Source organism: Ambystoma mexicanum, chromosome 13 (assembly GCF_040938575.1).
Source record: "Ambystoma mexicanum isolate Mex_15411 chromosome 13, UKY_AmexF1_1, whole genome shotgun sequence".
Taxonomy (NCBI): domain Eukaryota; kingdom Metazoa; phylum Chordata; class Amphibia; order Caudata; family Ambystomatidae; genus Ambystoma; species Ambystoma mexicanum.
This window is the reverse complement of record NC_090938.1, coordinates 598,619,194-598,641,829: the sequence shown is the minus strand read 5'-3', so window position 1 is coordinate 598,641,829 and position 22,636 is coordinate 598,619,194. Positions and strand designations below refer to the sequence as shown.

Genomic DNA, 22,636 nt, shown 5'->3' with positions numbered 1-22,636 from the left:
TTCATATAAGAAAGTCCTGGCAAGAGAGTATACCAGGCAAGACCAAGCTGGACAGTGTGTAAAGTACACAAAGTACACCACATGAGGAGGTCCTGACAAGGATACATCGGGGATAGCTGGAAACTGTGCTGATATATCGAAACACTGCAATTTGAAGTAAGATTCATTGCAAGGTTAACAGAACATAATGCATTTGTCAACTATTGTGATGAGTACGCATTTAAGATAATACAAGATGTCCGACCGCATTGCGATGAAGCCGATAATCACTTGGATGGAGACATTCCTCTGCAGCTCGTAACCATAGAGATGTCAGCGTATAACATGGTCCATGATCTGCGTCTGTATTCCCTAACGTGATCAAGCGGTGTGTGAACTGCAAAACGCGTCGTACATCTACTGTTTTCTTTTTTCCATGGCACATTAAAATTATGTTGCCTGGAGTATTGTGGTGACCTTTTTTTTGCTGTAAGGATACTTTATCCCCAGCTGCTCTCAGGAGTGCAATCCGCTCACCGTACCGTGGTACGAAGGTTTTCCAATATATATTATGTTATGGTTACAGGTAAAACCGAAAAACTTCAGAAATTCATCAGTTCTGGTAAGCTAAGCAACCATAACTCACGCCACCACCGTGCACTGCTAAGACTAACACCAAGGACATCACATAGCTGGCTTACTTATTTTTCTTCACTGAAATATCTAGGCAAGGTGGTTTTGTTCACTGATATTCAGCATATTAAAATTCCAAAGGTGCTGTATATCTAGACATTAACCTTGTCATATGTTCTTAAAGTACTTTCCTTAGGGTTTGGTCTCAGCTGATGGTGCACATGCATGGGACAATAGCAGGCCTCAAACACACAATTCATTTGTTTACATGAAGATAAACTTTAATGCTATTAACATTTTCTGATGATGCCGTTTCTTTCTTCCTTACTTTAGTTTCCCTGTATGTGCCTCTGATTTGTATGCATTGTGGGTCTTCATATATATTGTTTGTACTAGCACAAGTGTGTAGTAAGTCTTGAATTGTTAGCTGATTATTACATGTTTAACATTACACAATCACCCATGACATCTTGTTACCAACATTATAAAAACAACCCTTTGTAGGGACTTTTCATCAAAATTAATTTCACATGTGATGTCATCAATGACATTTGTGATGTCATCTTTAATGTCCTGGGTGTTAGTTTTAGCAGTGCACAATGGTGGCGCCAGTTATGGTTGCTTTGCTTACCATAACTGGCGAATTTATGAGGTTTTTCGGTTTTACCTGTAACCATAACGTCCCCGTTACGTTTTCCCATTGAATTTCATAGGTCAACGTTTTTTCAGAGAATTCCATGGGATTTTACCAGTGCATGCTATTTTCCTACAATTTACTAATATCATACTTACCCATTATAGCAACATTTGTATCCAACTTACAACATTTCACCTTAAAACTCTGCCATGTCCCACCGTCTAGCATCATTTTGAACACTTCTATACTTTTCCCACAGTTTTTGCTTCCGTCGACATCTGCAAACGTCCATCACTGTGGACCTTCCGGACAGTGCCACCTGACCATACATAGACTCAATAAATGTTTCCAACATTTCCATTAGCATTTTTGTTATGCTAATGGGAATAATGTGGTGTTCATCCCCCGTTCCAGGGACTGGAACTTGGGATAACGGCCCGGCAGCCCTGGTTATCCGCCCAAGCGAAGTGTGTCTGTGTGCGCCCTGATGCCTGACGGCTTTGGCGCATTATAAATAATTAAATAACAAGGGCTCCGGACCATTATCCTCCATTGCAGCCCCTGCAGTGGTGTGATAAAGGCCATTAGTACCCCTGGTTCCTACATTATGACACTGGTCAAAAAATAAAACACGGGCACGTTTGCAAAACCATGCTTTCATGTCCTTGCCAATGCTCTTACACAAATCTGCTCGAAATCCACCCATGTTTTTTTTTCTCCAAGTGTGAAAATGTATTTACAGATATTTGTCATATATCTTAACCCCCAACTTGACAAAATCCATTCAGACTTTACACAAACATTCAAGGTTGGGTCTATAATCTTTCTGGAAACGTTTGTCCACATTCGTCAAACGGCAACGAAGTTATAAGCCATCTAAAAATGTTGGGACCCCTCTAATTTAGCCTCCTCTTGAGAAAATCCCACCAAACTTTACAAAAACATTTATTTCTAGATTTAAAATCGTTTTGCAAACTTTTGTGCAGATTCGTCAAATGGCACCACATTTATAAGCCTTTACATTATTTTGGGACCCCCCCTCTAATTTCGCCCCCACTTTACAGAATCCCACCAAACTTTGCAAAGCCTTTCAGTGCCAGGTCTAGAATGGAATTCCAAAATAATTCCATGCCGTTTCATTGAGTGGTGCCAAAGTTATAAGCCATCCAAGAACTGCCCCCGAACACCTCAAGTGTCCCCGAACTTTACAGGAGTGTTCGCGAACATCCGAACTGTTGGCAGACTTTTGCAGCGAGAAACGCCTGTTTTTTTGCTTCTTTCAGCCATATCCCATCCCATCCTCATCACCCGTCACCTCCCCAGAGATTATTTGATAAGTTTGACAAGTGCACTGTTGTGTTTTTTTAATATGTTTTTACCACGATGTCTGCGGACACCGCCGCTGTCCGTGAATCCGAGATGGCGGGTGTTTCCAAAAATCTGACGCACTTCACGCTTTTCACCATCCAATCAGTGGGCGTGTCCGCGGGCCGAACAGGGAAATGAGTCCGCGGACCGGACACAGATATCACAAATTTCTTTGACTTACTTTTTGATCATTTTTTTTTAAACTTCTGGACGATGCACACCAAATAAACAAAAGCACGGGACCAAGCCAGCGCTCCTGTTGCAAATTTGGTGAAAGTCCATCCAGCGGTTTGGGCTGTAGGCTTGAGCAAAGTTTTTTCCCATTATGTCTATGGGGAAAAAACAATTTTTGCACCCCCCCTACAACTTTGCCCCCCCCCCCCGGGATGAAACCTCACCATGCTTGGCAAGAGAAAGTGGTCCATATACTTTATTTGCAGAGTTTTGTGAGGATTCGTCCACGGGGAGCGAAGTTATAAGCCGCCCAAAAAGTGCTCTTCCTATGAGTTGAGCAACTTAACCATAACTACACGGCCACTAACGCAGGCCGTGTAATACATATATATTAAAGAGGAGAAGAAACCTGGCAGTAAAGTACACCAAGTATCCTACCAAGATTCACACTAGCAGTCAAGTTATTTTGCATACCAGTTGTGTTGTTGATCAAAAGAAACGTAAAGAACTGATGGTCTTAAAAGTTTAAAGCAGAGCAAAGAGAAATCTAGGGGATGGGAACCATACTCTGGAACTGTGAACGTTATCCTTCTGGAACTTTAGTGTTGGAGTTGAGACCAAAGAAGTTTCCCTTTTCACCTTAGTTGATTTTTAGAATGTGAGGGCCAGAATAGTACTTTGGACACAGGACATTTTGCTTTGGACATCCTGACATTGGACAGACCCTTAGTTTTGTTTTAGGTAGGCAAATACCTTTCAAAGCAGGGACGGAGGCATTGTCCTACCCCTTTTTGTTTCAATAAGGGTGTATGGCCAAAACCATAAGTCCCCTGTGTCTGTCTCATTCTTGGTCCCTCACAATATCCACAGATGACGAGACTTCTCCAGCCAGCGTCTCCCAGACAGCTGGTTGAGCGGTTTAAATGTCCCGGCATCTTACGCTTGCAACAATTAGAGCGCAGCTTGTGCTCTTGGCCTTCATTGATCTTCATTACTTGTCTCCGCTCCCTTGTTACTGTACTTTTACATTGGGGGCAAGGGAAGTCCGTTCTTGATGGCTTGTACGCACAGTTTAGGAAAGGTATGTGAGAGAAGTTATGCAATATGCCATTAAGGCATGTGGAATGGAGGGGGTGTCCTCAAAAGAAAAAGGGGGATACAATGTCTCTTCCGATGATGTTGTCACTCCCTTCCTGAGGGTTGCCTCCCCCAATGTGATCCTCATATAGCCCCCGCCACCACGGTCAGGATCAGGTAGTGGCTGCTGTCCCTTGGCCACATGGGGGAGGTCACTGCCAGGAAAGGAGTGATGACGCCATCGGATTCATCACCATATGTTCTACCCTTGCTTTGCAACTCCACCTGTTCTACACGATGAAGGTTTGCATTGATGTTATCCTGATTTGCCTTCTCTGTGTGAGGGAAGCCTGAACAGTTCCTTCTCAAGCTGCCCTTTTCTGTGGGAGGGAAGCGTTAAGCAGCTTATGTTGCTGTTGTACCTATTCTTTTCATGGAGGGAAAGCTCACAGTGTTAGTGCTCATCTGTCCCATTTGTGAGAGGGTGCTTGGGCTTCTGCACGCTGTGCTTTATCTGTTCATTGTGAGAGAAATCTGCTTTTTCTGTCCTGAACTGGACCACATGATAATGATGGCCATACAGTTTACATTTTGCATAAGTCGGCTGGATCTCACCTATGTTTTACTCTCTTCTGAAGAAGAAAACTAATTTTTACACCCTTGAAATCACATTAAGTTTTTAAAAATGGGGAGTAAAATATTCCCAACTCAAAATCTTTTCTAGAGCACTGGTTCCATCACTGAGCAAAAAATTCCGTTATTTTTTTTTTTTAAAGCATTGAATTAGTGGGTGTATTTTCTGAACCTTATAATGTGATAGTGTGTGCTCTTGACCTATCCATGGTGAGATTGCATGTTTGCATTGTTCCAGACTGAAATACGTAATTAATAGCTGCATTTGTCAGTGTTCAGATTCTCTGTGTACTCCCCCTCATTGCTTTTATAATGCTTTTGTTATATTTCATCTTTTTTTTGCATGGAACAAGGGTGACCGCTTATTTCCCAATTTTCCGCTCCTCTGTACCCGCTTCTCCTACCTTTTTTGCATGCGTTTGTTTTTTTCCTGTTGCTTTTAGGTTTTCAATGTTACAAAGGCACCGTGATAAATGTGCACTGTCTGCATTGAACAATTTACATGCTCTCCGATTCAACCAAAAATGAGCATTATTTCCCCTCAGAAACATGACTCCCTTGCCTTTCCTGCTTTTATTGAAAATGGATGCTTTCAGTTATTGGAGTGTTTTGTGACATTTTTCCTTTAACCTTCTCAGATAAGACCCTAAAAGAACTGATCCAGCCCTATGAGCTGCGCAAGGAGAAGCTGGGCCAATTCCTGGTGGACGTCAAGCCATCTTTGACCTATGACATTGTACCTCTGTTTGACCCCTACGGGCCGTCCATAACTGATCCTGAATTGAAGTGCATTGTGGTCAGCGAAGAGACCCGCAAGGGAGGAGACTCCGTCAATCAGAAACGATTGGAAAATGTAATTTCTTTTATTTATTATATATATTTTTTTTAAAGCCTCATTCCTTGAATTTATCAAATTGTATTGGTTGCACGCATACCAAATGAGTTTGTTTTCTATGTCAAACTTTCATATAACATACAGTATTGGCCTATTTGGTTGGTAAATATTAGGGACAAATGCATCGACCTGATAGATGGCGCTAAGTGTAGAATGCGTCGTGTTTTACAGTAGACTTACAATATAAAAGCGAGATCTGCTATAGTGCTCGGATTACTTGCCGGTAATCGTCATTACTCCTAGTCCTCTTCCTTGTCACAGTACTCACCAATTAGGCCCTGCCTCTCCAAAAGGACCTTTTTTCTCTGAGGCATTAACCTCCTACTTACCCACAATACACGAGTGCATAGTTGGCCTGTACAGACACTGGGCCCTTCCACACCACCGGTTGGTGCGGACAGTCGGTAGTACTGTGACGAGGAAGAGTTGGACGATGAGCAATGACAATTACTGGTAAATAATCTGAGCATTACCTCCTAGTCCCTCTTCATCGTCCCAGTACTCACCAATGAGGCATACCCAAGCCAAATCAAGTGGATGGGTCCAAAGGAAAGCAGGAAGCAAGAGGACACCCAGGAAGCAATGCAAAAAAACAAGTTTATTGAGCAATTGAACAACAGAACATGACAGCTGGGCCACGGACAGCACCCCCACACCAAAGGAACCATCCCTATAAGTGCCCACATTAAGCATGTAATGTGTAATAAAGGTATTGGGAACCACCCAGGTACAGGCCCTGCAGATTTCATGTAACGGAACACCCTGAGCATCCGCCCAAGAAGCAGCCATACCCCTGGTAAAACGACCCTGCACACCCAAAGGGACAGAAAGACCAGAGGCCAAATACGCCATAGAAATCATCCAGCAACTAACGGAAACAACCAAAGCCTTCCTCCCTGCACCAAACATCACCAGAAGACAGTCGGCATGCCGAACAGTTTCCATCCTGACCAAGTGAGTGGTGCCATGACGCCTCCTCCAGGGACAGAGGGTCAGGAATAAAGTCCTGGTGGACCATTTCCTGAGTCAGATGAGACTTGAAGGCAAATGTAGGCAAGAACCGGGGATCACACTGCAACACCAAGCAGTTGGGCAAGACACGAAGAAAAGGAGGACGGCACAGGTGAGCCCCAATCTCCCCCAGCCACAGCGCAGAGGAGATGGCAACCAGAAAGGCCGTCTTGAGCATAAGGTGTTTAATATCCACAAGGCCAATTGGTTCAAAGGGAGCTGACTGAAGAAAATGCAAAACCAGGGGCAGATCCCAAGGAGGGGAACCTGAACACACAGGAGACCTAGAAGATACTACGCTCCTATGGAACCAGCCCACCAGACAAAATCCAACAGAGGAACACCGTGACCTTCCAACTGGGTCTTCAACGCAGCCCACCGAGCCTGCAAAGTGGCCACAGGCAACCCCTTATCGAAGCCATCCTGCATAAACTGCAACACCCCTGGGAAACCACAACCTTGCGGGGGGATGGGGGAATACCGGCCCCACCACACCAGCTGAGAAAATGGGTCCAGTTCCTGTCCTAGGCCTTCAATGTACTAGGCTGCCATACCCTCTGTATTGTCCACAAGGCCTTCTGGGGCCTGGGACCTCAATACCTTCAACTCTCTCTTCCTAAGTATCTTCCTTCTCGAGCTCTTCGCTCATCTGCCTCCAACTCCCTCAGGGTCAATCGCTTCTCCAAGCAGCGACTTGCTGGTAGATCTTTCTTATGCGGGGGCCTCCCTCTGGAACAGCCTCCCTGCCTTTCTGAAACTTGAGGAGAACCACCTCTGGTTCCGGAAGCACCTCAAGACCTTCCTCTTTGCTTCTGCTTCCTCTCCTCCTCTCCCCTGCTGATCTCCTGGCTGAATCTGAAACTGCACTGGTCACCTGGCTACCCTATGCTCTCTGGCCCATGTCCCCTCTCCTGCCGGCTGCACACCTGCACTGCCCCCTGGCAGCTCATGCACCCAGGTACTGTTTCTGTATCTCTACAGCCCCTACTTGAACTTGACTCCTGAAGTCTGTGCTTACCCGTGCACTTGCCACCAGCTGGCCGCACTTTTATTTATTGTCTTTATTTATTTATTTTTACTGTTATCCTATGTACTGCACTGCCCCTCCCATTTCGTCTCGCACTTCCCCCCCTTCACACCCCTGCACTTGCACGATCTCAATGTCACCTGGCCCAGTAGGCGCCTTGAAACACTTGTGTATAGGCGTGTTATAAATGCCATATATCATATATCATATCAATGGAGAATGGTTTACACCACCGGAGCCGAGAAACCCAAAGTCAACAACCTTGCCCAGTGGATCACGGGCAACCCCGCCACCAGGCCCCCTCTTCCCCCCCCCCCCAAAGAGGACATACCCAGCTGGAAATCCTCCAGACATCCCGCAACTGGAGATCCATGAGCAACACGAACCACCCCCTACAAGCCCAAAAGGGAACCACCAAGAACACCAGAAAAGAACTTGCATACTAGAGACCCTGAAGCTACTCGATATTCAAGGCCTCCACATCCCCACTGAGCAAAACCTGGAAACCTTGGCCAAGGAGGGAGAAGCAAACGGATCCAACACTGGCAACCCAAACCGGCGACAAACACCCGCAAACCCTTGATCGGACAACACCAACTCAGGGCAGAACGAGAACATCAGACGAGACGATCTGTAACCACATTCTCTCTCCCCCCCGCCCCGACCCTCTAAATATGTACAGCCTCGAGAAAAAGTAAATACTGTTCAGCCCAAACCCTGATGCAACCTGCTAGAGAATTCAGGGCCCTGGACTCTGAATCCCCTTGATTGTTGACATGGCAGAGGGATTGTCGGTCCGAATCAGCACAGACAGGCCCAGCAAAAGGGGAGCAAACCACAGGAGAGCCTAATGAATGGCTGTGAACTCTTTCCAATTAGAGGAACAAAGGAGACCCTCCCCAACACTCCTGAGCAGAAAGAGACCCCAGGGGAAGCCCAAGCCGCTGGCGTCTGTGGTTGGAACCACCCAAGGGGGACAATCCAACTCCACCCCCCTCAGTAGGGAGGAACTTCTCAACCACCAATCCAGAGAAACCCAGACGCCGCATGAAATCTGGACCCGCAGCCGGAGAGACTCGAGCAGTGAAGCAGAAGATGTACCACCAAGGGACGAAGATGGAGTCGAGCCCAGGGACCAGAAAAGCACAAGATGCCATGTTCCCCTGAACCACCAGGAGTCCCAAGCAGAAGCCCAGGGACGTTGAAGGACCTTGTAAAGGAGTGACTGGAGCCAGATAATGGGTAAATGATAATAGGCATCCTGCAGATCCAAGGAGACCATTCAATCCCCCTGCTTGACCAGAGGAATAATCTTCTGCAAAGACTCCATCTGTAAACGAATGCCCGAGAGTAGACCCCCCAGACCCCACTGGAGCCAGGGCACAGTCACAATGGCCCCTTTGGACAGAAGCTTGACAACTGCGGAAGACATGGCCGCTTTCTTGGCACGGTCCTTGGGCAGCGTAGTCATGATCCAGGACTGTTGAAGTGTAGCAGACAAGTCTATCCGGTAACCTTCCCAGACAATCTGCAGGACCCAAGCATCGGAGGACCACTGCTCCCATACAGGAGAATTATGCTGGAGATGGCTCACCACTGACCCACAGTAATTGACAGGGCTACTGATGGCCTTCCGCTGGCTTCGGACCCCCAAGCGAAGGACGGAAGCGACAAAACTGGGCATGCATGACCCCAGATCCCCGTTTCGGAGGCGCAGTGCCCGAAGACCGCCGAACTTGAGGAGCAGACTTACGCTGCAATGTGTAAACATGGTTGTCAGTCCGGGGCACCTGATAAGTCTTCCTGAGAATCCCTGAAAAGCTTACTGCCATAAACGGAAGCCTAAGAGCGGCAGCCTTCAGATTTATGTTGATTTCTCGTCCTTCAGATGAAGCTGACGATGAGCAGATATGCATGCACCCATGGCCGTGCCCCTGATGCCATCATAAGAAAGATCAGAAGGAGTTGCACCTGGCGCTGCATATCGTCAAGCACAGGAACGCAGTCCAACCCTTCGTCCATAGCCTTACAGAGAAGCCAGAAGCCCCCCCCGAGAAATTTCTCAGCCGTATATGAATCATAGACATTGACCTTTTTAGTGCGAGATGAGAACCCACCTGACCCTTCTTCAGAGCAGCATTTGTTTTACGGTCCACTGGGTCTTCTGCAGTCATGTAGGAACGGCCCACCAAACTGGACAGAATATCATTGACAGCCACTGTGTCCGGGAGAAAATCCTCAGCACCTTTCAAAGGATAGAGACGTGCCATGAAGCGCAGCATAGAGACGTGTTCTGGGTCATTCCATTGACAGAGCACCCTGGTTTTTATATAAGATACCCGAGAGAGCCCCAGTTTCGGAACTGTGTTTATATTGCCTTATCTTGGGGTCAGAGAAGCACTCCACCCAGACATAAAACCCCATGGAGTCCCAAACCTGGTAAATCACTGTCTCAACCTCATCCCGGGAGAGATATTTGCCTTTGGCCTCATCAGAATCGGAACCCATCGAAGAATGGATAGAGGCAGTGGAGGGCGAAGAAGAGGAAGAAGCTGAAGAGGATGGGCGGGCCTTATGCCTGTTCCTACCCCTAGGAGCCTCATTCTCTTCAATGGCCCATTTCATAAGGACTCTGATCTCCTTCTGTGATAAGGAAAACTTCAAAGGCAAGAGCTTATTGTGTTTCTTCTTGGCATGTCGATGTTCAGGACTCCCAGAACCGTAAATGCCAAACTCCAAGCAAGAATGGAGCCCGACACTGCAGAAGCCGTAAACCAGCAACAGCACGAAGCGGAAACACTGAGACACGTCAGTCTGCACATGTAAGCAGAGCAGGTAAGCCCCCAGTCAGGCCAGCACGTAAAACGGAGATAATTGCCAACCCACAACAGGCACCGGCCGGAAGGGGACTGGCGACTGGTAAAGCCATAGGAAAGAAACCAAAGACGGCACTTAAAGCCGAAAAAATATCCCAAGCCCCGCAGGAGGTCCCTGCTAGCCAGAACAGCTCAACCGGGCCCCAAACCCCGCAGGTAGCCCATAACCTAGCCTGAGAGCGCCGCCGCCCCGCAAGAAACGCCGCAATGGAAGAAGTGGCAACAATGCCTCCTGGACAATCCAATCCCTGTTGAGACAGGATAAAAGAACTGGTGTATTGTGGGTAAGTAGGAGGTTTATAACTGCGGGTGGTGGAATTCCTGTTGGGGAGGCAGGGCCACATTGGTGAGTCCTGGGACGAGGAAGAGGGACGTGGAGGTAATGTTACATTTAAATTGGCCCTTATCTCTGCTCCCCAATTTAAATCGCCTTTGCTTCTATTTTCTTAGTTCATTTAATTGCCACAATTGCGAGCGCTTGGTAACTGTGCGGTATAAAAACGACACTTGTATTGTATAATTTTGTAACTGTTATTCTGTAAACGTTAAATATTATTTTTATCTCGCACTTCTTGATTGGGTCCTTCTATTTACATGGCATCGTGCAATATCTGTATAAAAGCCTGGAAATAATGTCCTTGTATGCCCAAGGTTGCAGGCAGACTGGGTTGGCAACTGCACTCTAGCCTGTGCCTTTCAGAGTGGAACGATGGTCTCTGCGAAGACTTACAGCCATTACAGACTCAGTCCACCCGTGTAAATGCCATTAATGCTTTTTGCAGCAGCCATGTGTCTTGGTGATGGTAGTGGGCTTTTTTGGGGAGGTTAGAAGTAAGAAGAAAGTGTCAATTAAATTAAAACCAGGTCTCTGCAGAATGACTGCAGGGGGCATGACCTAGGAGGACAAAGCGAGGTTGGCGGTGGCAGTGAGGAGGAAGTTAGAATTTGGCAGGGGCGGTGAGAGGGGGCAGGTGAAGGAAATGGATTTTATTTATTTATTTTTCAATTTATAAAGCACTTAAACCCGAGGGAATCAAGGGGCTGCTACACGCAGCAAGGAGACATGGAGTTCATGCGTTTATGGTGAGGGGGAGCAACCATGTTTGGGCAAACAGCCCAGATGTGCACGGATAAAGGCAACACAGGGACCAGAGCAGTCAGGGAGGAGGTGACATGCCAGGAAAGGATGCTGGCCATTGGAACCAAATGAAGGTTTATCCTAGCAATTGAAGTGTGTGTTCTATGGCTCCTGATTAGCTAGCACATTGCTCCGGGGTGCATGTCACCACTGACCTGTAAAAAAGTACCTCTCTATTGCAGGGATCGAAATTAAGATTAGGTAAACAGGAGCTAAAAGCAGCTCCTGGGTATTGTGAGAAACCTGACGGTATTCTCCTACCTACTCACCTGGAATCTTTCATTCAGGTAGCCGGGGATGGGCCATTACTTTTGGATCCCAACCCTGGGGGTGGACAAGCGACGGAGGATCACCTGAGTGGAGAATAACGGGGGATTGGGAGGAGAATGCCTAAAGGGGAGGCATGGTATTCCCCACTGTGCACCAAGAGACTCAGCTTATATGGGATATTTTCAATCTCATCCCATCTCCCCCCTCCACATTTCCAACATGTACTGGGACGAAGAAGAGGCAACATAGTAATAAGGATTACCCATGGGAACAACACCTGGAGGCAGGGAGAGTCAGGCAAGGTCAGGCACTTTACCTTAACCATGCATACCTGACTCCACTTGACTCTCAGTTAGGGTATACAAGGCGTGGGTCTGCCAAAGGAGATGAGCGAGCTGAGGTTGCTGGGTGGATCGTGGAAGCCAGGGAGTAGGAGACTGCAGCAGGAGGAGCCTGGAAAATCCGGAGGCCAGCGGGATGCCAAGACGCTGACCTTGTGTGTTGGAGGGGTTGCAGAGTGGCGAGGGAGTTGTGTCTCTAAGGAGCCGGATTGAGGTGGACAGCAAACTGCTGGCCGTATCCAGGCCACTGCTTGTTCACTTGGGACGTGTGCCGGTCCCAGGAGTATCTGAGGGGCAGGTGGTGAGACCCTGACCTCGACCCACATATTCTGAGGAACTGCTCGCCAGCGCTGCGCTACTTGGATGAGTTTCATAAGAGTTTCATAAGAGAGGAAGAGAGAGAAAAACTCTGTTGCGTGCGGGTGGCTGGGGCGGGAGCAGAAGCAATGAAATATGCAAGCGGCATAATTAGCGGAAAGCAGACAGAAAGCGAGGAAAATCAAGAGAAAGTGTGCTAGCGGCACGAAAACAGAAAAGGACAGAAGAAGGTGAGTTTTAGAGAACGGACAGCAAAGAGAGGGCGCGAGCGACACGAAAGCGGGAAAATGGTGCGAGCAACCCAAAAGCAGGAAAAAGTATGCAAGTGGCATGGTAAAGTGGAAAGAAAGTTCTAGTGTGCATAGCAAAGTGGAAACAGTGCAAGAGGCACGGCAAAGTAGAAGTGTGAAGGAAGCACATCGAAGTGGAAAGTGTGCAAGAGGTACAGACAGATAAAAGGTGGAAAAGAAATAAGGACAGAGTGAAAGAGGCACAGAAGGGAGAGGGTCAGAAGTCAGAGTGGTCACACAACTGTGCGTTTAAAGGTACATCCTGACAAGGTGAAATTTGTCTGAGACCAGCCGGTCCTAAACTTGGGGAAGGGAACCCTGAGCGGCCCACAGAGACTTTGTGAACTTTACAGGAGAGGCCGAGACTTGGGGAAGGGAACCCCGAGAGGCATAACTGGACCTGTGTCTTTTTGTTTGGAACTGGAAGGATCGAAGCTTGATGAAGGGAACCCCAATAGGTGCAGAGACATTGTGAACTTTGTTGAATTGCTGCAATAGGCCTACGTGGAAGGTTCCGATGGCAACCCTTTTGAGTTTAACTATTTTTGTAACTGGCAGAACTACACCTGATGGTAAGGCTACCTGAAAGCAGTCTTAGTTTGCATTTCTTTTTTGAGCCACCATTTTTCTTTAAGAAGACCCCAGATCACATTTTGTCTAAGAGTGAGGGCAAGCATAGGTTTTGAGAAAGACCAACTTTGGTTTTGGACTAACAGACATCGATGGCCCTTAGAAACATCAGTTGAGGTGGAAAAGGCCTTAGAGTTAGTGTCAGTTAGAGATTACACCATCGCAACAGTTTTACAATAAAGGTTTTCAAACTTACTTTGGAGTCTGTCTCTCTCTTGATACCATGCCTGTCTCACAGTATCCAGCATTACCCAGCGAGCAGGAGCTACCACTGTGGAATGAGGAGCTAGTACACAGCGTTCCGCAAATCCACTTCAACCTAAGATACAAACTTAGCATTTTGCTTATTAATTGGGACTCCTTGAGCTTTAAATGGCATATATGTGTCCTAATGCTTATTTATAGATTGTCCCAAATGCAAAGAGTTAAATTCACATTGGTGCGTTTGTTTGGTATCGGATGGCCTGGAGAGCCAAAAGTAGCTCCTGGTAGCTGTTGGTGCCAAGCTAACCAGGGTCTTCTAGTCTACAAGCAGACGCTAAATGGCTTCCGGGTCCCCTCAGTTGCGAACCTTGTTTTTGTAACGGTAATATCTCAATTGGTAATACTAATTGTATATGGCCTTTTCTGAAATGTATCAATTTCTAACTCCCCCAGCACTATTTGTGCAATGGGAGTTCCAAAATGGATCCCTCCACCTCCCCAGCCTTTTTCCCCCTCAGCCTGCCTCACTGTCCAAGGGATGCCCATAGAGCCCTGTCCTCCTCTTACCCCGAAAGTGAAGCTCCTGTGAGTTCCCAAAGGACCTGTGTGGAGAGCAGCAGCACTCTGAAAGTGACATCCTCCATAGCCACATTTTGGTCTCTTGTAATGGCTTCTTCTAATGTTTATCTGTATAGCCCAGCCTGCTGCACCCTCATTTCCTGTTCCTTTCGTGCAGTTGCAGTCACCAACGCTAGATAGCAGTGGAATGAAACTAGCACAGGAAACATATTGTATGTGTTTTTTAGTTTGTGTAAACATATGCATCCTTGCACATAACCAGCAAAATGAACAGGCATATCAGGATCTCCCCGTTCGCTCATGACGTTTCATTATGTTGCACCTTGGCTCCTGGAAAGCCACATTTCCTGACTCCTGTTACTTTCGCTTCCAGGGGCTTGACGAACTTGCGCTCCACGAGATCCAGATTGTTACCGATCCTCAGCATGCCCAAAATGAAGAGGACAAGATCAGCTCCTCCAGCTCCAGAATCCGATTGCTGGGGAGTCTGCTACAGCCACCACAAGTAAGAAGTCCGCTCCATCCACCTGTTTTATGTAAGCTAGCCTAAAGTCCTCTTCGTTTTAATGCAGCGCTAATGCTGTAATTGAATGCCTCAATACATGACACTGTCTATTTCATGGCTCTCTTTACCCCTGCTCTTATTCTTCGTCTATTGCCCTCTACAGTGTTTTCCCTCAAGTGCTTGCTACGTTTTTCGGGAACTAGTATATTGGAAATAAACAAGCTGAGTCCACCAATGGAATGTAGAATGGAAAGGGTGATGGAATGTGAGGGAGGATTAGGATGAATGGGTTTGAAAAGCTGGAAGTTGGGGCAAGGGAGAAGACAGAGAAAGGACAGGGCTGGGGATGCAGGAATATCTTTATCTTAAATAAAGAAGTTACTTATCCACAGTATCTCGTTGGTACTTCATAATACTGGTGACATTTGGCAATGAATGACCGCAGCCCCAGTCATGTTTGGCGCCTGAAGTTCAGTGGAAAAGGCCCAGACGGATCCTACAGGGGTCGGTGAGTGGCAGTACAGCGTGCATGCAGCGCCCATCCTGCTGTCCCACAGCCGTTGGAGAATGGTGAGCTTCCTGTCGCCGAGGCAGCACAGTACGCTAAGGAGGCATGGGCTGCAGGGTACCGGGGCCTTTTGGGAAACTGTGAAGTGCTCAAGCCCCCCCAACGGACCGAGGAGTTACAGTGCGCATGATCGTGCACTGGGCTCCTGGACACCGTGATCTGTCCCAGCCTCCACCAGAGCGAGGTAGCACAGAGCAGGAGATCGCACAAGCATTCACTGAGCATTGCGTGCAACGGCATTGATAAGCATTGCATGGCATGGCATTGCATGGCAACTGAGTTAGGTTGGCGTCCACTATTGGCTAGCACCCTCATGTGGGCAACGATGTAATGAGAGATGCTGATTGATACTCAAAGATTTTGCAAACTTGCAATGAATGGTCCAGTAATCGATGAGGCCCCAATTTTGTGGAACGCAGAGAGTACAGAATTTGAATATTGAAAGTGAACTGCAGATTCTAAAACTGTACAATGGCAAACATTGATAAAGGATATTAGTCAAGCGACAGCAAGGACACAAGGTTTAGCAGTTTCCCACAGTGATTAGCGATCGAGGGATACACAAGTTACAAGGTGATCAGCGATTGAGTGATGCACGCGTTGTAAAGAAATATGTAACGTATCTACAGGCAGAGTCGAGCATGCAGAGTACCAACATTAATTGTTCTAAAAGAAATTGAGTTCACAAATACAATTAAGATGCATAAGGAATGGTTGTATCTGACACTATTCTCTTTTATGTCTTTTGTCAATATGTTTTCTCCAACCTGTCTGTATGTCTGATGTGCGGTCTGATGTACCTTTACATTGTGGCCATTGAATGTTTTGTTGGCGCATACCGAAATATTTAATTGAAATGACTGTGTTTTGATACCCTAACGTGGACTTAACCAATTGGATGGACATGTGAAATAATGTCCTGTGTCTTCATGATATTCAACACACATCTCACTGGTCAGTATTTTTCTTCATATAATATCTCTTCACGTGTATGTATGAAAATTGTTTCCGAATGGGTCAAACTTTGACTGTATTTGATAAACTCTGAATTGGCGTTATGATCAACATTTTGATTAGGCGAGAAAAGGCCCTGACGAAGGACGCACATGTCCCAAATACATAGGCTACTTCTCGCACCTGCGACTAAATTTATATGAATAAAATAGAAGACAAAACTTCTTTATCTTGAATCATTGAATCAGTTTGGAGTGAAACAAGAAAAAAGCAAGAGTGTTATGCTCACCTGGTATCCACAGGGACGCCACCCAGCCGGGTTACTCGCTGGTATGCTTCTCATCTTTGCCCTGATGTGGTCTGCGGGGAAGGTTCTGCCTGAAAATACAGGAGGACTGTGTTCAAGACTGACCGACTGGGGTAAGTATCCTCCCTCCACCCCTGTATGATTTCAGTCCCTCTGGCGCCCTCTCCTCACCTTGTGGTAGAATTAGGCGTGCTCTCCGTCCTGCCTTCTTTGCAGGGGCGCGTTGTCTTTCATGGGCGAGTGCGGTCCAGTTACTTCACTGACGCCGGCCTGTTTGATATTGTTCAGGTAGGTCTTATTGCTGTTCTTTAGTTTTGTTGCTATCCTGCATGCCTTTCTTTGTTTAAAATGTCTTTTTTCTCCCTTAGGTATGCAGAGCTTCAGCGTGGCGAACTAGCTTGGTTGAGCCCCGCTGGTAAATGATAGCGCATTAAGAGCGCTACGATGCGGTAAGTAAGCGCTATGCGCAGCGCTGCAAAGTCTTGCCTTTGCTAACCTGTGTTTTCCTTCCTTGTAGGTCGCAGTGTTCTTCAGCGTGAGTGGAATGTCCGGAGTGGTGCCAGCCGAGAGCCGACCAGCCAGGTAAGCCTTTTGAGTAGTTCGTAATTTGTAAATGTCTCTACTGCTTTCTTTAATGTTGCCTCTATCTTCCTCTTTCAGGTCGTTCAGTCCGGGAGGCGTGCAGATTCGAGGAAGCGGTTCTCAGTAGCTGTGAGTGTTTAAAGATGAAGACTGCAGGTAAGATGCTGCTGCTAATGATGTTCCTTTTGTCTCCTTGCAGGTTCTGCTTCTCTGAGGTTCGAGAGAATAGCTGGACACGGTGAGCGTCACGTTGCAAGCTACAAAGTAACGCAAAGTGTGTTGTCTTGCTCGGGTGTGGTTTAAGTAGCCCCAACAAAATAGTCCAGGTAAAGTAGTCCCTAGGCTACCGCACCCAAAACACTAGACCGCATAGCTTGGTTCCTAGGAACCAAGCTATGTGGATGCCTCCATGTTGGCTGACAATACAATAAAGTAGTTCCCAAGCACATTGTTTTTCATGGTGTATGAGCCTGGCCCCATGAGGGCTTTTGAAGAGGATGCCAGGCTCTAGAGGCCCGAGTCCTGACTCCACCTGGCCAATGGGTTTGCCAAAGGGGGTTTTGGACGAGGGTCGTGACAAAGAGATTATAATTTTACTTTGATGACAAACTAAGGCAAACCATCAGTGGGTATCGGGGTGTGCAGTCCACACCGAAGGCTAATCAGCCTAGGTCTCCTTCCTTAAACATTCCAGGACCCCCATTGTTCCTGCAATCTCCAGGGTCGCCGACAATAAACTGTCCAGAGAGGAAGGAAGGGTTTCTAAGATACATTCATGGAGTGTAATGTTCGTTTGCTGCAGACAGAAAGGATTCCTTGCTCTTTCATTGTTGGGGGCATGAGGGACAGATTGTTTGCAAGAGGCTTCCTGGGCCCCCGGTTTCTGAAGGGAAACATTTGAAATAAGCTTGATAAAGCCGGATAAGCATTTTATAGTAAAAAGATAAGATTTTAGCTTGCTGCCCTTTCGCCACCAGGGAACAGAAAATAATGAATCCATAGAGTTAATGACTGTTTTGAGGGAATTGGCTAGCAAGTGTAATTTTGAGCACTATAATGATGAACATCTAAGAAACCAGCTGATGATGATAGTATTGCAATCTGAAGATCCAAGAGACCCTATGGAGAGAAGCAGGGTGTATGTAGGGAAGGGCAATCAAAGTGGCTAATATTGTGGCACACACAGAGACCCGGTATAAATGAACTGAGTCATGAGTCTATAAATGGAGCAGAGCAATGTACCGACGCTGCCAATGCTTTAGAAAAGGTTAACAAGAACACATTTACAAAAGACAGCACCAAGTTTCATATGTGACGGAAGCCGGAACAACGCTCGAAACAAGCTCTGTGGCAGAACTATATATAGAGGTAAAGACTTGGTAGAGTCTCTCCCAGGGGTTATTCGCCCAATAACGGGTCATTGGGCTGTGTTCGTGCTGGTAGAGAGATTCCCAGAGCCCCCCTTTTTTTTGCATATATATATATATAGAGGTGTTACTGGAAAGGAGCACAGCCAACTTAGGGAGTGATATGGAATAGTGTGCATTTAATGTAGTATGTCTTGAATGTGGAAAGAAAGGTCATCTAGCCAGGTGCTTGCAAGCATTGGTCTGGTAGAATACAGTGCAGGAATTTACTTCATCCATTTCTGGGTTGAGTGCTCCAGAAGAAATCAATGTGATAAATGCAACTGATATGTGTCCAAAAAGGGTCAAAACACATGCTACGATTGAAGTGGAAAGAAAAATTGAATTATTGTACATTACAAGAATCCAAAGCTGCGGCACACGCATATGGAAGGCATCAATGGAGATTTTGGGTGTTTTCAAGGCTTAGTTGTGTTTCAAGGACAGACCGGTTGAAGGGTGTGTGCATGTCACTAGAAAGGGAGGGTATTTACTGTTGTGGGGTGCAAGCAGGTCTGGGTATAAAGCTAGATCCGGAAACATCCCCAACAAGTATGGGCTGTGGTAGATGAACACTTGAGCAATGGTGAATTGCAAGATGTTAAGGATAGTATCCTGATGTTTTTAAAGAGGAGACTGGATGTTTGAAATGACTTGTCCACAAGATTGTTGAAAGGTGGAGCCATACCTTTTAGAGCCACGGCTTGGGTAGATCCAGTGGCTTTGAGATCAGAGGTGATGAATGAAAATGGAAGGTTGGAACGCAAAGGGATTATAGAGGAGGCTAAAGCTGCAGAGTGTTGTGTGCCCCATAATTGTGCTAAGAAAGAATAATGATGTGAGGTTCTGCGTGGACTTGAGGGCACTGAATAGAAGTGTGGTAGCTGATAGATTTCCACTTCCTAGAAAAATGTATTCATTGCTGAGGTGGCTGGAGCAAAGATGTTTTCTATATTAGATCTAAAGTCTGCATATCTTCAAATTAGGTTGCATGCTGATTCAGTTGAGCTAATGACATTCATCACATCTTTCGGATTGTATCGAAGGATGTAATTTGGTCTCATATCTGTGCTGAGGATGTTCCAGAGGGTCCTGGACAGTTTCGAAGAGCAATTGAGGGTTGAATGTGCTATCAAGTTGACATTTTGATCTCGGGGGGGGATCAAAAGGAACATGACAAAAGATTGAATGGGGTGTTAGTGTTGAATGAGGCTGCTTTTAATATGTTGTTGGAGAAATGCAAGCTGCGGAAAGACCAGGTGAATTATTTAGGGCATACATTTTCCAAACATGGAATACATCCTAAGCATGATGCTATAGAAGCAGTGGGAAAAAAATCTCCCACAAACAAGGTAGAGGTATCATTATTTTTAGGAATGGTCGAATATTATGGAAAATGTGTAAAGAACTTAGCAGAAAAGACGAAGAGCATGAGAAACTTGACAAAGCAAAATGGAAGTTTGAGTGAAATGAATGTTGAGAAGGAATTCAAAGGCGTGAAGCAGAATCACATGGAAACTCGAAAGTTTTCAGGGAAGAATTAGAACCGGTCCGATAGCACAGCAAGTAGAGCACTCGCTTTGACATCTGTGCAGATCCTGCTGACGCAGGTTCGAATCCTGGCAGGCCAAACTCAGCCTTTCATCCTTCCGAGGTCGATAAATGAGCACCACACACTGTGGGTAATAATGAGCAGCGCTCAGATGCCTCAGGGTTCGTAGCGCTATATAAATGCTACATTTTATTATTATTCTTATTAGACAATGACGCAAGGGATGGTGTTACAGGTTGCGTGCTCAAGCAAAAGGCAGGGCAGGAAATTAATACGGTGGGGTTTGATTCCCAGGCGCTTCGAGATGCTGAAAGTAGGGACTTAGCGTTGGAGAAAGGCTATGGCATGTGTCTGGGGAGTGGAGAAATGTAGGTATTTTGTGTGGGGCAGGCAGTTTACGATTGTGACGAATCTTGAGTCGTTAGTATCAATTGTCAGGAAAAGATTGGATGTAATTTCTATAAGGATTGTGAGATGGATAACGTGAGTGCAAGGATAGAATTTTAAAATAGGGCACATAAGTGAGTGGAATGTGGTGACAGATGCGTTATCAAGGAATGCAAAGGTTGACAGGGACTACTCCGAAGCAATCGCAAACTCTGACGTACTTTATGAAAGGATTTGGGATGCTAACTGGATGTAAACTAGAAGAAAGCTGTGAAATGTGTATGCAAGGGATGGCCAAAAGACAGTGCTGATTAAGAAATTAGAGGATGTTGACTGGTAAAGAGTGAGTTGGGTATGGAAGGAAATCTGTTAATGAGAGGACATAGAATGGCAGTTCCGGACGGGATGAGGGAAAATCTTGAGTTAGCTCATTAGGGTCATTTTAGTGATGAGAAAACAAAGGCTCTTATTAGAGTATTATTGGTGGGATAATATGGACAAAAATAAGAGAATGTGAGAGTTGCAAAGGGAGCAATGCAATTCTGCAGAGAAGAACACCTCTAGTGAAAGTAGCTCCTCCTACGGATACGGTATGGGATGTGGTAGCGGTAGATATATTGGGTCCATTGAACGTGAGAGGAACTCGGAGGTTATGTTATGGTAGCGGTTAACATGCTATCAAAATGGCCAGAGGTTTGTGTAATGAAGGGCATTGGTGCAAGGAAGATTGTGCTGTTTTTGGAAGCTGGTTTTTGGAGAGAATGTTTCACCAAAAAGTTGATTTTGGACAATGGGCCACAGGTTGCTGCAAAAGAATTTGAGGAATTGTTAGGGGAAAACTGGATTTGTCATGTGGCATTATGAAATGCGGTGGTTGAGCGATTCATAGGTACCATCATAGATGTATTGAGAATTGCAGTGGCCAAAAGAGGAGAATGGGTACGGGCAGTGATGGAAAGGGTGTTCTCTACAGATTAGCACCTCATGACGCTATGGGGATATCCCTGTTTGAGAGTTTATGGAAAAGAAAGCCTAGTACCTGATTGTGTCTAGGATGGATGAATGGAGGGGGGGGCTTGTCAAAGTGCACGAAGGGGAAATGAAGATGCGAATGGAGAAGCGTGGGTTTGATGCAAAGGAGAGCTATTATAAACTTAACTGTGTGAAGGATATAGCCCTGTCAAGGGGGAACTGTGGTGAAAATGAAATTGGGGGAAAATTTACCAAAGGGTGCCTCGAACATTTCTAAATGTGTACTTGTCAAAGAGGATTTAGGCAATGCAGTGAAGTCTGAAACTGATGATGTATGGAACAAAGAAAGGGTTGCAAAAATACCATGGACAAAACACAGGCATGTTTAATAGTATACAAAGGGAAGGAGATGTTGCATATTTTGGTAAACAGTATATTGTAAATAAACGAGCGGAGTACAACAAGAGAATGTAGAATGGAGGAGGTGATGGAATCTGGGGCGATTAGAATCTATGGGTTTGAAAAGCTGGGAGTTGGAGGGAAGAGAGAAAACCGAGTAAGGACCCAGGCTGGGGCTGCTGTATCTTGATATCTTAAAATAAAAAAGTTACTTATCCCACAGTGTCTCGGTAGTACTTTATAATATTTGTCATCCTAAATCTGTTGGGTATTTTGGGTCCACAGCCAAGTGATCCAGCTTTCTAATACATATATAGGACCCACAAAGATGGAGGTTTTTTTCGAAACTTACCTGCAACATGCCTTTTTCTGCTGAGGCAACAATAGAACTCTTAAGCTACGCAGTATCTGGGAAGGGAGAGACCTGATCATTCTATACAGTACAGAAAACCTCAGAATGGTTGTCCATATAAGTTCTTGTAGTCCTTGTTGGGATGCTGATTCCAAATTACTTGGGGCAACCTTTCTGCCCCCTTCACTATGAGGTCTTAAAGGACTTGAATTGGAAAATGTTCTGAAGGGCACCCCGCAGTGGCGCTTCAGGCAACCGAGAAGATTTAATTGAATACAAACATTTCAATTACAGAGAATGGAGGAAACCTATGGGTGATTATATCTTCCTTCTGGCAGCATTTACTCCCCCTTTAAAGGAGCAATTTACACATGAGTAAAATGTACTTGAATTTCCCTGAACACAGTGCTGGGTCCCATAGGTTTTAGTGACTTGCGCTAGTGTTTTCCTTTGTGAATTAGGTGCATTATACCCCTTTGCAAACCATACATGTAAAATGAGTGTGCATTTTAAAAGGTTCAAGCGAACGGAACCAGGGCGACCTCTCCCTGGATACATTTGTTTGTAAAATA

General features: G+C 45.9%; 1 protein-coding gene across 2 annotated transcripts in view; it reads left to right on the top strand.

Annotated features, from left to right (window-relative positions):
- Positions 1-22,636, top strand: part of COASY (Coenzyme A synthase) — a 378,965-nt gene that overhangs the window by 169,823 nt on the left and 186,506 nt on the right. For both annotated transcript variants that reach the window (XM_069634430.1, XM_069634431.1), the window contains exons 3-4: positions 5,140-5,354; positions 14,454-14,585. In XM_069634430.1, the coding sequence (XP_069490531.1) occupies positions 5,140-5,354; positions 14,454-14,585 (347 nt within the window). The remainder of the gene's footprint in view (positions 1-5,139; positions 5,355-14,453; positions 14,586-22,636) is intronic.